The 17,333-nt window shown below is 44.0% G+C and overlaps 1 protein-coding gene across 12 annotated transcripts in view; it reads right to left on the reverse strand.

The window, feature by feature from the left end:
• The window catches only part of USP31 (ubiquitin specific peptidase 31), a 252,683-nt gene that overhangs the window by 192,573 nt on the left and 42,777 nt on the right, over positions 1-17,333 (reverse strand). For all 12 annotated transcript variants that reach the window (XR_012376776.1, XR_012376773.1, XR_012376777.1 and 9 more), the window contains exons 8-14: positions 15,877-15,988; positions 15,170-15,264; positions 14,100-14,177; positions 13,191-13,320; positions 8,828-8,947; positions 6,137-6,362; positions 1,111-1,269 (exon numbers count right to left, since the gene is read on the reverse strand). Coding sequence is in view for 2 of the 12 variants with exons in the window: in XM_073887946.1 (XP_073744047.1) it covers positions 1,111-1,269; positions 6,137-6,362; positions 8,828-8,947; positions 13,191-13,320; positions 14,100-14,177; positions 15,170-15,264; positions 15,877-15,988 (920 nt within the window). In the remaining 10 variants the exon portion in view is untranslated. The remainder of the gene's footprint in view (positions 1-1,110; positions 1,270-6,136; positions 6,363-8,827; positions 8,948-13,190; positions 13,321-14,099; positions 14,178-15,169; positions 15,265-15,876; positions 15,989-17,333) is intronic.

Genomic DNA, 17,333 nt, shown 5'->3' on the forward strand with positions numbered 1-17,333 from the left:
GCCTCACTGCTTTGTGGAGTCGTTACATCATTTCCACGATGTTAATATACAAACACACACACATGCACACACCCAGGATATACGTCAATCTGTAAAGTCCATTCCAGGGATGCCCTGAAATATATTCCAGAGCAACAGAAACTGCTCTCAAAATTGAGAACATGTCTCAAATAGACCTCAAGAGGGTGTAATTTCCAAGCAAATCTCAGGCTCCGGAAAGCACTGGGGAAAAGCACTAGAGCACTAGAGTTCCCACTCTCTTAAAGGAGTGAGTGGCTACAGAGAGGCAAGTGTACTGAGTGGGGCTTGACTCCAGCAGGGGCTCACTCTGCTTCAGCTGTGCCTCCCTTCAGCGGCTTCGAACCTACCCCTCACAAGCTTCAACCCAGGGCTAATACTCTCTAACATGATCCCATGTTACCATGTCCCCGTCCTCAGCCACAGTGTCTTAAACTCTGCATTAAGAAGCATGCATCGCCTTGCCTGGACTGTGTGGCTGCATCCAGACTAAACCCCATCCAGCTAAACCCAGCCCATCTAATAGACCGTAGCCTTCAACCCTTCTAATGGAACAGGCCGACTGCATAGAGAAAAAGAACTATTTTTAACGGCTATTTACCTTTTCTAAAAGGCTCTAACGTACATTTTCCTAATCTGATGCACACAATGACCCCGTAAGGCAGGTATTATTAGTACTCCCACATTACAGATGATTAAACATGTGGCTTGGATGGGATGTGCTCCAAGATGATGGATCCAACCAAAACATGGCAAAGCCAAGTCTCATTCCCTTTTAGAGTAGCATGCTGTACTGCTTTTTTTTCCTTCCTTCCTTCCTTTCTTCCTTCCATTCATTCATTCATTCCACAAGCAAATATGGCGTGCTCACTTTGAGACAGGCTCTACATGCTTCCACGTGAATGCTGCTGGTTCACACATTCCACCCCTATTTCCTTGACCACAATCATTTTGGTTTCCAGATTAAATGCAAATGTGAGGATTGATCTGATCAACCCCACAGAGTCATGAGACCTTGTGGAGAAGTTCTCTGGACCATTAATTACAATCTTCTGTTCTAGAAAAACCTGCCAAAGAATAAGCTGGCCTTACCTGCCACTGAGCTATTGGCCGACCATGATGGAATGGCTGTCCGCCTCTGGTAGAAAAGGATGTACGCCATCTGTGTGCAGACCTCATCTTCCGACAGCTGCTGCACATCACTGTCATCGAAGCAGTACCAGAGGCCGTCCACAGAGTTCTTACAGTATGCTGCCAAAGAAGAGCCTGTCGTCAGTACCAGGGGAGGGGGGCACCAGCCACTCCACTCTGCCCACAGACACCAGTGCTTTGGCTCATATCATTAACTCAAGAGCTTTTTAAGGCTGCATGTAGTAACATACGAAGGGGGAAAAAACCCAAATAGCCTATCATGCTCAGGCAAAATGTTTCAGGAAATTCTAAACTATTCCAAATGGACAAAATTCTATTTAATCTTAGAAAACACAATATACTCATTTATTTAAACCAGTGGGTCTCAACCTGGGACAATTTTGCTCGCCTAGGGACATCTGGCCATGAAGGGAGACATTTTTGACTGTCACACAAGGGGTTAGGGTGCTACTGGCATTGAGTGGGTGACCGGGGATGCTGCCAAACATTCTACAATGCCCAGGACAGTCCCTGCCACAAGAATTATCCAGCCATACTGTCAAGAGTGCTGAGGCTGGGAAACCCTGATATAAGCATGTCGTCACATTTTAGTGTTTATTAGAGATAGAAAATAGAACTAGAAATAATGATACTAATACTAGCAGCAGCTAATATTTGTTTAGCCCTTATTATGTGCCAAACTTATCAGCTAATCCTATGGGATTTGTTCGATTATTATTTCCATTTTACAGAGGCTCAAAATAATGAACAAGTTTCCCAAGGTCAAGCAGCTGGTGAAAGGCAGGGCCCAGTTCATATTAAGTGTATCTAGTCCCTGAGCTTGCACTTAAACTACCCCACCCTGCTTCTCAGGGATAGCACAAACAAAGCCCCAGTGGAAGTCCCCCAGCAAACTAAGAATATTTAAGCTCATAAATGTATGCGTGTTTCTCTCCAGTTCAAATTCTAAGCCTGAGAGAGAAATAAAGACCATTCGAGTACCAACAAAAGCAGGCAAGAATGTGTTCATGAAGCCATGTGATCTTGTAAGGATATATCAAGAGGTGTGATTAAACTTGATCCAAAGGGGTACATTCTTATCACGCTTTCTAAAAATACCCATTTATTGGAGTAAGAATAAATGAGTGCTAGGATATTTTGAACACTCCAGGGGCAGGGCACATAGCGTCCTGAGGCACCAAAGAGTGACTCCCTCGCAGGCGACAACCACATTTGTGAGTATGGAACCTTAAGAAATGAAAGGGACTGAGGTGAGGAGGGGCTACACCTGACAGGTCCCCAAAGAGAAGAGCAGAATAAGAATCTTTGATCGTGGAGAGGGAAATCACGGACTGCTATGGACTCCTAGGACCAGAAGGGGAGAGAAGTAGAGAGAGAGGTAGCACATGGAGCTGGTAAAACAGCAACTGGCCAGTGGTGTCAGGTCAGGCTCGATACAGAAATGACCCAGCTGGCAAGGTGGCTGCTCTTCTGGAGTAGGACTCGCCCAAGACAAGGTAACAGCACTAGCATCAGTCCGTTTCTCTTCAGGGTGGTCTGTTTCCAGTCACAGCAAGGCAACTAAGGCAGCACGGCAAATCACTAATGGTTTCAGTGTATTTACCAAATAATTCTACTTGTTTTTCTTCCTGGCACTAGCTTCTCAAGTGTTTTCTAGACAAGTGCTACTCAAATTGTGGTTCATAGACTGGTGCCAGTCCACAACAAGATAAGCACCCAAACTGAAATTAGCATTTAAATAGCAATCTGACACTGCCGTGATATTCTTTCTGTATTTTTACAAAGACTGATTCATGAAAAACTGGAAATTTTGAAAAAGAAAAAAGGCAGATTCTTCATCATGGAAGTTTGATCTAGAATTCATATACAAGTTAGCCATACACGTACCATGTGATTATAGCTGGAACTAGTGCAAAATAAAATTCCAAATAAAGACTTAAAAACATGTTATCTTGAATTCAACAATACAAAGGCATTTAAAATGTTCTCTAAACTAAAACCCTAAACTTTTATGTATCAATCAGAAAAGCAGTGGTATGGCCTAGGCATCACAAAGGGGAAATAATGCAGAAAGTGCCTAAGCTCTTCCTAGGTAACAATAGGTCGCGAGAGGCAGGTCCGAGCACGTCTAGTTCACTGGCGTAGTCACCAAGTTCATGTAAGGTCACCTGCTGCAGGTCACAGAGCGTGGAAGAGGTGTCTAGCTTCTAGCTCATGCTCCTGACTCTAAACTATGAGGCCTCCCAAGTACCTGCAGGTTTTCAGGCATTTTCCAAAGCCCACTCTATATAAAGAAGAACACGATAGGATAAAATCCAGTACTGTCCTATTTTTCTCAACAATTTCTTGTTAGAAAGTGCATTATTTTCCTGAGAAACAATATTATCAACGGAAGACACATTCTTTACCAAAGCTGAAGCTGCATGAACACTGACCAGGGATGCTGGAAAAGGTGTTACTACACCAGCTAACCAGTAAACTGAAATCACCTCTAAGTCCCTTTCCATTTGAAGAGTCCATGAGTGTCTAATTTTATGACTCAGTATCAAAGAACACAGACATGACTGGTAATGCCACAAAAGCAAACATCCAAACAGGCACATGACATTTAAATGCAACTGGCCCCATAAAATATAAATACAAAATATGCAAGACACAAAATTCAGTCTTATCAGATTTTAAATTTGATTTAAACCAAAATACAAGGTAAAATAGATCTAAATGTTTAATTAACTTTCGTCTTCTAGGGTCTTCGACTTCTCTATCTCGTTTTTCTCCCTGAGTGTGCTTCCTAGGGCAGGTAGAGGCAAAACAAACCGTTCTACGATGAGATACACTCCAAGTTGGGATCATTCCTCTCACAAATAATTGTTGCCTGTGGCATCTAAGTACTAAATGAACATGAGCTAAAAGGGTTTCAAGAATAAAAGATTACTGTATCCAGTCACCTGCCCCATCCCTGCCTCCTGTGGTCTCCGAGAGCAGGTTGAGTGAGTGTGCTGGTGGAGGGGTTCAGGAGCCTGCTGAGAGGGCTCTTGGGGCTAACTGCTAGGGAAGAGTCTCACAGATTTTTAAAAACTAACTGGTGGAGCCCAACCTCCTCCACCTCCCCTGACCTCTATGAATCACCGGTGCCCTGGAGTCTTATTGCATGAAGCACTGCGTTCATGAAGAAAGGAAGTCCCTGGAAGTACACATGTGAAGTGTGCTTAGTGTGAAGGAAACAAAAATCCAAGTCCTGGCCGCCCACCCATACAGACTGCCAAATTAACAGCAGCGCCCTCCATGGACTCCCCCTGAACACAAATGTCCAAGGAAGAGTCCCCACACCTGCCTGCCACCCCGAGGTTCACACATGCCCTTAAGCCAAATAATTCCAGTTCTGAGACCAATCTCGAGGAATTACAAAACCAGAATATAAACTAAAAGATGTTCATCAGTTTTACAGTCAAAGTTAAAAACCAGAGACAGCAGACATGTTCAACAATGGGGAATGGCTATATAGAGTTCCACCAACGGAATGTTCTGTAGTCATGAAAAAACAGTGTTTATAAAAATTAAGCACCAACATCCAAATAGTTCTGTTACAATGAAGTGTGAAGACCGGGATACGGGGACATGTACACAGCACTCGCACCTCACTGTGCTTCTGATTCTGAAACTTTTATTGTCTGTCTCCCCATCAGCCCATCTGGTCCTGAAGTACAGAGAGCAGGTTGCTATCCCCACAGCTTCTCCTGTGCCTCCAGTACGCTCTGACCACATTCCCGTGGCCCCCTGCTCTACCCCCTGAGCACATTTCCACCACAGAACCTTTGACACATTACTGATCTTACGTATCATCTGGCCCTATTTCCCCCTACCTGATTACACTCCTGGAAGACAGAGGTTCAGGCCTATTCATTTCTGATGTGCCTCTGATGTGAGCCCAGGGCAAGCTATGTAGGACGTGCTCCATGAATGTTCACCTAAATAGAACCTACCAGTACAATCATGATAGTGTAAAATAATGGCCAAAACTTAACAAAAAAACACTGGAAGAAATGTTACCTACATACAAGGGATATTATTATTCAGCCTTAAAAAGGAAGGAAATTCTGACATATATTAGAACATGGGTGAATCTTACAGACATTATGCTACATGAACTAAGCTGGACACAAAAGGGCAAATACTGTATGGTTCCAGTGACAGAAGGTTCCAGGAGTAATCAGATTCACAGAGACAGGAAGACTGGTGGTGGCCAGGAGATGGGGGGAAGAGGGCAGAGGGGAGTTACTGTTTAATGTTTCAGTTTGGGAAGAAGAAACATTCTGGAGACGGGATCGGTGGTGAGGGCCGCAAAACAATGTGAATGTACTTAACGCCACTGAACTGCACACTTCAAACATGGTTCAAATGGTCAATTTTGATATGTATATTTATCGCCATCTTTTAAAAAATGTTGCCAATGGTTATTTTTGAGTGATGAGCCCACGGATGATGGTAATGTTCTCTCTTTCTCTCTAGCCTATAAATTTCAGATAATGAACACAGTCGCTTTTAAAAAATGAAAAATAAATTTAGCCTTAAAACAAAGAGAAAAACTCTTCCAAGTCACTATAAAGACACTATAAAGCTGGTTCATAAAATCACTCCAAATAAGGGAGAAGCTAGAATTTCAAGGAGGTGGAATGAAACCTTAAATGGGGAGTGCAGGGGAGGTAATCACAGTGAGCCCTTGGTGGCCCAGATGGTGCTATCTGTCTGCACGCACCACTCCCCAGTCAGGTCAGACAACTACTGGAGGACCCAACTCAGGAAAAGAAGGAAGAAATTTTGTTTATTTGCTCTTGGACAGCGATCCAGAGGATGAAAACTGCTCTCAAAGTTGGCACACTGTTCTAAAGCAAAAGTAACTCTGTCACAAGTAAAACCTGTCTGAAGGAAGGGTCAGCACAGACGCCCGGCCTCTCGCACTGCAGACCTGTGTAGTGCCCCCCTTGCATGGTGCCATGATGATTGCACACAGCATACAGGTCATAGACGTAGTCCTCAGGGTCCCTCCCGAGTCCATAGGGCCGTCTCCATGGAGACCAATGGGATGGCAAACTCCAGCTGCTCTGACTTCTCTTAACCACATGAGGTGTCATGTCCAGGCCAGTCAAGGGAAACTTGACCATGTTCTGAAGTTTCACACGCCTGTCTCCTTCCTGTTGCAAGAAGAAAAACAAGTTCTGATGATATTTTCATGCAAGTAGATGGTAGATCAGTTTTGTGTGGAATGTGGACCCTATCAGCTAGAGTGGTTTGAGTTACCTGATGTTTCCCAAGACACATTCAAAATAGGGAAACTCTGTAATACCACTAAAAGTAGAACAAGCAATGACCTACATATAAGGGGTGATGAGCCTCTGAGTCCATTTCCTTATCTGATAGAGGTGTTTTAGGTTTTAGACTTACAAAATGACATTATCAGGCAGTTCATCCTGATACCTCTGTCACAGAGGCACGAACAGCGATGGAGTACTCACGTACGTGAGGGATGACGTGCACAGAACAGCGCTGGATAAGCAGTGCACCCTATCACCCCCCCCCAACCGGCTACCTCCTCCAACAAGCATGTTACCGCTTAACACTGACTTGATATATTCATTTAGTTGATCATCTTAGGTAATCTGTACTTTCCATTAAGGCCACTGGGAAATCCTCTGAAATCCAACCGTCAGCTCAATAGCTGTTTTCTAAATGTTTCCTGTGTCTGTGGGAGCTTTAAGAAATTAACAGCCATGGCTAACGCCCACCCCAAGGAGCCATGGTTCTATTAAGAGAAGGAAAGTGTCCGTAAGAGAAAGGCAGGATGAGCCCTGGATGGTCAGGAAAGTCAGATTCAAGAATCTGGACCTTGTTCTGCAGTCAAGCACCGAGGCCTGAGGGGATGTCGTCAGAGCTGTGTAAGCAGCGCACAGGACGTGGCAAGAAGGGAGGAGCAGCTTAGGCTAAGAAATCAAGGAGAAGACAATGTAACTGCAACCAGCTGGGAAGTCTCACAGGTCTGCAGTGGCATGCTGACGGCAAGAATGGGGAGAAGGGGGGAGCCTGGGTGGCTCAGTTGGTTAAGCAACTGCCTTCGGCTCAGGTCATGATCCTGGAGTCCTGGGATCGAGTCCCACATCGGGCTCCCCGCTCAGCGGGGAGTCTGCTTCTCCCTCTGACCCTCCCCCCTCTCATGCTCTCTCTCCCATAAATAAAATCTTTAAAAAAAAAAAAAAAGAGTGGGGAGAAGGGGACACACTCAGGAGGCCATGCAGAGGCACAACCAAGCTGAAGAGGTAACTGGCTACAGGGGAGGGGCAAGAAAGAAGTCAAAAGCGACACTGCAGTTTTGAGTCCGAGGTGTGGTAAGGGTGGGAACATGCCTTCTAAAGAAACAGAAAGCGAAGGAAGTTAGTGTGCATATGTGGAAGGGGCCAGAGAAGGCTGGGCTCTGAACCTCATCAGCTGTCTACCTGTAGATCCCAATGGAAGCATGCAGCTGGGACATTCTTTACTATAGGAGCCAGACCCTAAACCTTTGAGTGAAAGCCCAGCCCTGGGGATCCTGTGCATGTCACCGCAGACACCACCACTTCATCAGCAAGTCCTAAACATCTTTTGATTCTATTCCAATCTCATCTCCATTGCCACTGCTCCAGAGAAGCCATCAGCACCCCTCCCCTGGATGGTTGCTTTGGTTCCCTCCAGATCTCCCCAGCTTCATTCGTGCAGCCTCACATTCTCCACACTGCAGCCAGAACGGTCTCTTCAAATCACAAATTTGGTCATGTTGCTTCTCTGTTTATAACCCTTTATCAGAATCCCACTATGCCCACAAGGGTCTGCTTGGCCAGCCCCTGCGCACCCCTTCCACCTCAGCTCACAGCTTCCCCCATCCTCTGGAGCTGCAGCCAAACTGGCCTGCTTTCAGTCTCTGGCACATGCTATCCGCACTCAGGGCTTTGCACACATCGCTCCCTCTGCCACTGTGAGTGCGCAGCCCTGCTCCCCTCAACCGGGAGATGCCTCCTCCTAATCTTTCAGATACAAACCTTAAAGCCAGGCCTCAGACGCTCCTTAAACATTTACTTCCTCTTTACCTCTCCTACAATGGGGCCTGCACAGGACAACCCTAACCTCAGGGAATAGACAGCCTTTTTGAAAAACTGACTCAGAGTAATACAGCTCAAAGCAGCTTTTCTCTGTATATATTTATGACTCATCTTCCCAACTATACAACAGCTCCTTGGGAGCAGGATAACACCCATTATTACTTTAGGTACAAAGAGAATTCTACCAACCCCAGAAAGGAGCTCTACTTTTTTTTTTTTTTTAAATATCAAAATACACTTACTAAAATTTAAAACACAGCATTTACAAATCTAAAGCAAGTCCTCAAGAACAAAGTAAAATATCTGCAGTATGAACTAAAATGTTTAGAATTTAAAGGGTCACAAGATGCTCAAATTTTGCTTTGGGTAAGAACAAAACATGACCCCAAACACGGGGCAGATGTGTCCGTAACAACATGGACAGGAACACTAGATCAAACAGGGACACACAAAGAACCCATGCAGCCCACCAGTAGAGGTATAAGAAACATGGCCACAGCTTTTCTCACTAAGACAGAGGATTTACCTACCTGTCGAAATCTCTTTAGATGTATAATAAGCACATCAGGCAGAGTCCAGAGGCTTAACGTAATGCTCCCCTGCTGCAGCTGCTTACAGTGCGGGCAGCGCCAGGCATCATCTGGAGCAAGCTGAAAACAAGCACATGAAACGACTTCCGTTAAGCACCACTTAAGGCAAGACTTTCTACAGACCGTGGCACTCACTTCCTGGTCAGGGTGTGGTATGATTCGGAATCTCTCTGGAAACCACATATGATGGGGAGTCAGTGGAAAAACACAATCACGAGAGGCACCTGGCCAGAGATGGCCCCCCAAGATTTGCTGAATAAATTATCTCTCAAAAAGAGATGACTGAACAGGTAAATATTACACAGAGGACATTCAATGTCACAGAAGAACCTCAAATTCCACAAACTCCTAAACTCAACCTGTTGCCTTTCCATCAATATACTTTCTCCTCCTCCTCTAAGTCCTACCTCAGCAACCACCACTACCACCCACAAAAGGCAGTACTCGCGGCGGGGTGGGGCGGAGTATCACAAACCTTCGAAACCCTCCCTCTTCCTCCGGTTCCACAACTATCCAAAGTAATTGTCTCTGCCATATCATACACCTGTCTCCTCTACTCCATTCCCACAAAGATGGCCTTAATTCACAATCCTCACCCATGCTCTTACCTGGACTTTGGCAAGTCTCCTAACTGATCTCTCTCTCCCAAGCACTGAACCCCTCTAAACAATCCCCCCCACCTCCTGCTATCAACAAGGTCTTTTTGAATGTCAATCTGAGGCTTCAGGTCTACATATGCCATCTCTGCAGGCGAGGGTTTCAGGATGGGGACATATTCAGTTAGAGGTGCCCATGAGGCATGTCTGGTGAGAGATTTAAATCCCCTCTGGAGTTCAGAAGATGCATCAGATCAAGGACCATGAACATGATGAGGTAAGGAAAGCATGCTGTGGATGACAATGCCCACTGAGATGGGACAGACAGAAGTCAAAAACAGAATCTTGGGGAAATCCTCGTTTTAAGGGAAAGAGCCTGAGGACGTATAGTCAAAAAAACCAGGCAAACCAGAAGCATTCTTTTTTATACAGACTAAGGAGAGAGAATGGCAAGATCCTGGAGGGGTCGGCTGGAGATGGGGCAAAGGCCACAGAACTGAGCAAACCAAGGGCCACAGAGAGAGTTTCAGAGGGCAGTGTCAGAAATGCAAGTCAGATGGAGGGAGGACAAGAGCTGAAACCCCAAATGGGGAATGAAGCAGAAAGGAGGAAGAGAAAGGCAGGCATGGTCACTGGAAAGGGAAACAAAATTGAGGGGATTTTCTTTTTTTTCATGACAGGGAGACCCAATCATGTTTGTAGGAAACATGGGGAGAAACAGAAGTTTGGGTAGATGGAGGTGGCTCAGACACAGACTGGCAAGGACCTACACTGTCATCCATTAAGTCTGCACCTCCGTTGACATATTAATAGTCTCCATATGTGGCCATCCAGCCCAGGGCTTGTGGTAAAAGGGCAAGTTGTTTATTTGTTTTGTTAATTTCCAACACAGATACTTGTACAAGATACAGTAAGAATGTCCTGACAATGTCTAATAGCTACAACATTTTCTAAAACGTCTCTGATTTCTGTACTTATCTTATTGTAAACTGCTATAAAGAGCTCCTGGACCTGCAGACCATACTCGGAGCATCGCTGGTCTAGCTAACTCTGCATAGCAAATGAAGGACAGCTATCTCAGCAGGCAGCTATTTCATTTTCAGATGGTCTGTCAGAGAGTTCTTCCTCATATTAAGACAAATTCATTCTCCCTTGTAATTTCCAATCTTTAAGTTCTGCTTTTTAGATAGAATTAAGTCCAATCCCTCATCCACAGACAGTCCTTGAAGTGCCTAAAAATAACTATCAGATCCCCACTTAAGGCCTCCTCTGTCAAAAGACATTCAGCACATCATGGTTTCCAGATGCACCATCCCCTAGCCACTCTCTCATGCCACGGTTTGTCAGTCTCTTTTAACCGTGAACATTTAAGGTAATGAAAAGAGCAGTGCTATCACCATCTGAGTTCTGGACACTATTTTAAAGTATCCTTGAGGCAGCTGGAGGTGGCTGACACGGTGGTGACTGTGGATCAGTACTGAGCTTGCAGACACCTAAACCCGAAGTTACCGCCTCACGGTCTGCTGCTAAATCCTATCTCCTCCTCTGTACCTGTTCTGTGATTTCTGGACCCAAGTAATACTCACTTATTCACTCATTCTAATATGTACCTACCAAACGCCTTCTAAGTGCCAAGCACTGCTTATAGATGCTAAGGTTATTTTATGACCAGGACAGACTCTCACAACTCTCTTCCTCACCCCTGTATTGCAGCTACACTGGCCTCATTCCTGTTTCTCAACCATATCAAGTTACTTCCTTGATTTACTTATTTATCCCCACGAGACTATAAATAGCCCAGAGGCAGAACCCCCACTTGGCTCGATCTGTTACATCCCCAGTACCATGTGTAGCACCTAGCACAAAGTATGTACTCAGTAAACATTTATTGAATGAATCCCTACTAAAATGTATCTTGCCAGCTTGAATTCATCCTTCTAGACCAGTGAGATGTTTTGTGGAATACCAATGTTGTCATACAGTAGATCTGCTCAGTTTTAAGCTTTGTGCCATTCTCAAACATCTCCCAAATTAAAAAAAAAAAAAAAAAGCAAGCCCTAATAGGACAAAGTTCCAAACAGAATCTGCCATCAACCCATTTTAAAGCCAACTAACTGGGGCACCTGGGTGGCTCAGTCAGTTAAGCGTCTGCCTTCAGCTCAGGTCATGATCCCAGGGTCCTGGCATCGAGCCCCACATTGGGCTCCCTGCTCAGCAGGGGGTCTGCTTCTCCCTCTCCTCCCTACTTGTGTTCTCTCTCTCTCAAATAAATAAAATCAAAAACAATTTTAAAAATTAAAAAAATAATAATAAGGCCAACTATTTTATAATTAGGCCCCAAACTGGGGGGGGGGGGGGAGATAGGTCTTATAAAAAACTGTTATTAAAGGAACGAGCTATGAACAGCTTGGGGGAAAAAGACTCTGTGAGAATATTAAAAGTATTTTCAAATATTTAAAGGACAGACAAGTGGAAGAAAATTAAGACTTGTCCTCAAATATCCTTAACAAACTCAGGAGAGAGAACGCCTGTTGGCTATAGTAACCTGGGGCCTATTTCAGGGCAGCTTCAGTGACCATCAGAGATATCCAGAGAGGAAATGGTATGTCTCTTGAGTAGAGACTAATGCCTCATAACTAAGGTATTCAAACAGTAGCTGGACAATCATCTATTTGCAATTAGGTAGAAGAACGCAACCATTAGAAAAAAGGAGTTTTAAAGTCCCCTCTAACCCTGAAATTTCAGGGTTCACTACATACAAGAGTGAGCAGTGACAATTAGCAGTCAAAATTATGATGCCAACATCAACTCAAGATTAGATGAATGCCAACTACTCTAGTCAAGGCTGTTCAAGGTGCATAAACCTGGAGAGTTTTAAAAATCACACAGGCCTTGGCCCCAACCGCAGAGACTTACTTATCCATGTCTCTGTCCATTCTTCCATTCAAATATTTACTGAGTCCCCTCTATCTGCCAAGCACTGTGTTGACTGCTGTCTGATAGAACTTTCCATGTATACCCGCCCTGAGAACTCCAAATGTGACTAATGCAGCTAAGGAACTGAAATTTTAATTTTATTTCATTTTCATTAATTTAGTTTAAATTTAAATAGGTTCTGGCACCTATGTTCTTAGTACCAAAAAATTAAGAATCACTAATCTGGTTACTAGGGCAAATGATTTAAAATCTCTAAATTGAGGGACGCCTGGGTGGCTCAGTTGGTTAGGAGTCTGCCTTCAGCTGAGGTCATGATCCCAGGGTCTTGGGATCGAGCCTCACGTCAGGCTCCCTGCTCAGCAGAGTCTACTTCTCCCTCTCCCTCTGCCTCCCACCCACTTGTGCTCAATCTCTCACACACGATCTCTCTTTCTCTCAAATAAAGTCTTAAGAATAAATAAATAAATAAACAAATAAAATCTCTAAATCGAAACAAAAAAGTCTATTATTGTTAAAAGGGGAAAATATTAACTACAAAGGTTCACTTCTAGAGCATTTCAATCAGTCAAAATTTTCTAGTAATCTAAACTACTTTTTGTTAAAGTCCTAAAATGGATAGCACTTAGATGCCCATTGTGTGTGCAGCAGAACTTACATGAGTGCAGAATGTCTGGGGACTTTTCTGGAGCATCATTTGCTTCTCTGGTGTCATCCTGCCCCACCCCCTCCCTGCCCCCCTCACCACCTAAGAAGTGCTGCCAGGCTCTTACCCGCTCCTCTTTGGTGTAGAGCTGGAAACACTGGGATAAAGTGCAAGTCTGAGGCTGATGATGACGCTCCCTCTGCAGACGGACACTTTCTGCATCAGGAATATATTCATCTTCAGTATTTACAAACAAGCTGCAATGGGGGAGGGGGGTGGGTATTTATCAGAGAATGTCTTGCAAAACTGACCCCAAAATTGCAGCTTCACAATGTGACTATAAATTTATAACCAAGAAGAACCAATGTGTAATGAAAGTAAACAGGTTATCCAACCAGTCATCCAAGTTTTCTATGTTTCAAAATATTCTTGAAAAGTTCTGTATCTATAAAGTTATTTTCAAGAAATAACTTGGGAGTTGGTTTTCATGGGATTGCCCATGAACTATTAATTCATAGATTCTTGTCCTTTGTATCTAAAGGCATGCATTTGGTATAATTTACTAGAATTAATGGGCCTGTAATAAAAATCAAAGGGGCACCTGGGTAGCTCAGTGGGTTAAGCATCCCACTCTTGATTTCAGCTCAGGTCATGTCTCAGGGTTGTAAGATTTAAGCCCTGAGTCGGGCTCCTCACCCAGCACGGACTGAGATTCTCTCTCTTGCCCTCTCCTCCCCTCCCCCACCCCTGCTTGAGCATGCTCTCTCTCTCTAAAAATAAAAAAAAAAAAAGTAATTGGCCCTGTACAGTAATGAATAAATAGTTCTGTCTGATCAGCAGCAAACATTCTGAGGTTTTTGAGATCCAGACAAAAGAATGTACAGGAAAGAAATAACTGGTTAAATAAAGGATTAGCAACCCACTTGGAAACTTAAAGAGAGATTTGTTTCAGCTAATCTGAAAGATCAAAGGGATGTTATTAAAATGATAATTAAATCAATGATTCTATAAGCACTAAGTAAAAAAAAATACTCACAAATCTTTTGTTTCCTTGTCCCATTCTACCACTAACTTCACGTGAGCAGTGCCACCTGGTCCACAAGATTTTAGTGCCCTAGAGCATGGAGACGAAGTCACATATTATGTTCTAAAGAAATGATTTTACTTACGTCCTATCTGAAATTAGGTATCATAATATGATTACTGAAAATCTTCACCATTGTTCCTCATCAGAAAAAGTTTCTATTGAGACCATTATGACCTCGTATCTAGAATAACTAGGTTACAATTGGACTGAAAAATCCTTAAATTAAAACATCCAGTAGAGAAATAAAGAGATTGGAAGAAATTAGTCTCATGTTATAAGGCTGTCCACAACCACTTCTAGATATTTTTTTTTTTAATGACCTTTCCAACTTTTTGTGTCATTTCTCACCAACCCGAAGAGAGACCGGATAATAGTTCCTCTGGAAACAAAGTCTGCTCCTACATCTCTCCTTCTCCCCCATAAACCAAGCACAGAGGTAGCAGAGCGAAGTGACTAAGTCTACTGAGGGAGAGGTGGGACAGAAAGAAGGCTTGAAGGAATGGAATGATCGACAGAGGACACCACACATGCAAAGGCACACACGAAGCGGTGCCAACACGTTCCAACGATCCTCGTGCTCTGATACTACTGAAGGTCTAAGACGGGAGGAGGAGAAGAGTGGGGCCTGACAAGCAGGAAGTAAGCAGGGTTCAAACTGCGTAGAGCTTCGTACACCATGGAAGTTGGGCTTTATCTTTTAGGCTACAGGTTTCCATTTAAGATTTCCAGGAGGAAAGGGGCATGATGAGAATTCTACTTTGGCAAGCTTCCATCCTGATTGAATATTAAAGTGTAATTTATCTGTAGTCCTGGGACATACATTAATTTGCTTTCCTGATTTCAAAAAAGATCATATATATCATACTCAAATGTGAATGAAAAGTAAAATAAGTATACTTAATTTCTAAACAAGCCTAATGAGCCTACCACACTTACGTAGAAATTATACCAGACATCACTAGAAATTACAGAGGAAGATAAATAAAATTCTAGCAGGTGACTGATTGATTGATTTTTACCTCTCTACTGTTGGGTGGCACAGCGGCTGCTCCTCCTGGGGCAGCAAGTATGTTATCCCCACAACACTGACAACACGCAAACTGAATGGACACACCTGCATCAAACAGTAAAGGAAAATGTGGCTGAATTTCTCCCCAAGGGCATGTGCGTCACAGTGGCATTTCCAAAACAGACGAGAGGGACAGCAAACGCTTTTGCAAAATGCTTCTCTCTGATATTCTTTTAGGTTGTTGAGCCACTCTTACACACTTTAAAGATGATTAACCTAAATGCAATTTACATATCAAACATGTTATGCAGGACAAGTAATATGCTGCTTTAGGCTGAACCTTAATTTAATGTAAGTCCTCCATGGATACCTTCATATAGTAATCCTAATTTTGAAAATATACAGATACCTGTTCTACAATCTCTCAAAGCTGATTGTGTGCTAATCTTTATTAGATAAATATATATTATAAAGAAATACCTAGCAGTTCAAGGGAATTCTTGCAGTGGCCAGAAAATGAGGGGTAAATCCTTAGTCCTGAAAATCTGAACACAGCAGATTTTACCAAACAGCTTTCCACCAGGGCTCTTCAACATCCAGCTCAGCGCCTGGTCTTCCCTAAATGCAGAGGTCCAAAATTCAAATTTCACCACAGTGACTGTTTCTTCACTTGGGTACACATGCATGCTATGCTGGAGTGTCAATATGCTTACTCACCTGGATGCAAACTGTGGGCCTCAAGAAATACTTCATCTTCTCCAAGATTTCCTTCTGCAGAAGGTCCCACGCTATTGTCTTCTCTAAGTGCAGCACAAAAGGCAGTCCAAATCTAACACACATAAATATTGCAATCACCTTAAAAGTACCGCAATCCCTTTAATATTGTAATTGTTTACTCATGGTCTCTTAAAATAGAACGACTATATTATTGGGTTTAAGACAGTTCTCAAAATAAAACAAACAGGAAATTTAATAGTTACTCCCATAAGTAGATGAAAAAGCAGAGAAGCTTAGATTTCTACACAAAATTTAACAGTTCGTGTGTCAAAATGGCTTCTAGGCGGTACGAGGGGGCAAAAGGGCAGGATCCGTGAATACGATAAGGAAAGACGACAGGAGTGGCCGTGGTCTGGCTAACAGCGCGGGTCCCCATATAAAGAGCTGCGTGCTGCAGTAACAGACAAGCCTAGAAGGCCTGGCAGGCAGGTGGCCATAGCCTGGTTGTCTGACGAGGAAGGCACTGGCAGGCAAGTGACACAGAAAGTCAGCTCCCAGCCTACAGGAGAAGCCATGCGGCCCTGCCCATGCTGGACTTCTAGGAGTACCGTACCCCGGTTCTCAGCTTTGGCTACACATTGAGATCACCAAGGGAGCTTTAAAACACAGTGATGCCCAAGTGCAGCCCCCGAGATTCTGCTGTAATCACTCTGGTCTGTGGCCCGAGCACAGAGATGTGCTGAGGAACCCCCAGGCGGTTCTGATACGCAGCCAGGGCCGAGGACCCCTGGCCCAGCCACACTCTCATCCAAGCCCAGCCACTCAGACCTATTCTTTTGCCCTACACGTGTCCTACTCACTCTCTGTGCGGTCAACTCCCTCCGCTCGGAACACCCCTCCCACCCTTCCTCTGGGCCACCTCCTACTCACTCACATCAAGACCCAGCAGAGGGATTCTTCTGCAGGAAGCACCCTGTTGACTTGTTCCCTGTGCTATGTGGGCCATGGCATTCACTCCACCGTGCTGCAAATACTGTCTATCTTCCTGCCTCCACCAGTAGACTGAGTTATCTGACAGCGGGAACTATGATTTATCACAGTACCCCACACCCAGTCAATGCCCAGAAATCCATACACGCTTAATGAATGAACAAAGGAGCCAAGAGAAAATCCCTGACTCAGGCTGAAGCAGAGGCACTCAGATCAAGAAAGCCGTTCCTAACAGCCTCAGTCTACATAGAGCAGTATTCCACAAACAGCACTGTGATGTGAAAGAAATGACAAGCACGTGTAAATCAGCCACTCCTATTTTTCACATAGTCATGTCTTCACTTGCAAGAGAAGAGAATCATTACAAAAGGGACTCCACAAGTTCTTTATTTTACATCAACACACTGAGCTGCCTTTCTTTCTGCCCCTTAAATAAACATGCCAAGTTCTCCTTAGTCTCAGGGTCT

This window comes from Callorhinus ursinus, unplaced genomic scaffold, assembly GCF_003265705.2.
Source record: "Callorhinus ursinus isolate GAN/ISIS: 27379988/994484 unplaced genomic scaffold, GSC_fseal_2.0 scaffold85, whole genome shotgun sequence".
Taxonomy (NCBI): domain Eukaryota; kingdom Metazoa; phylum Chordata; class Mammalia; order Carnivora; family Otariidae; genus Callorhinus; species Callorhinus ursinus.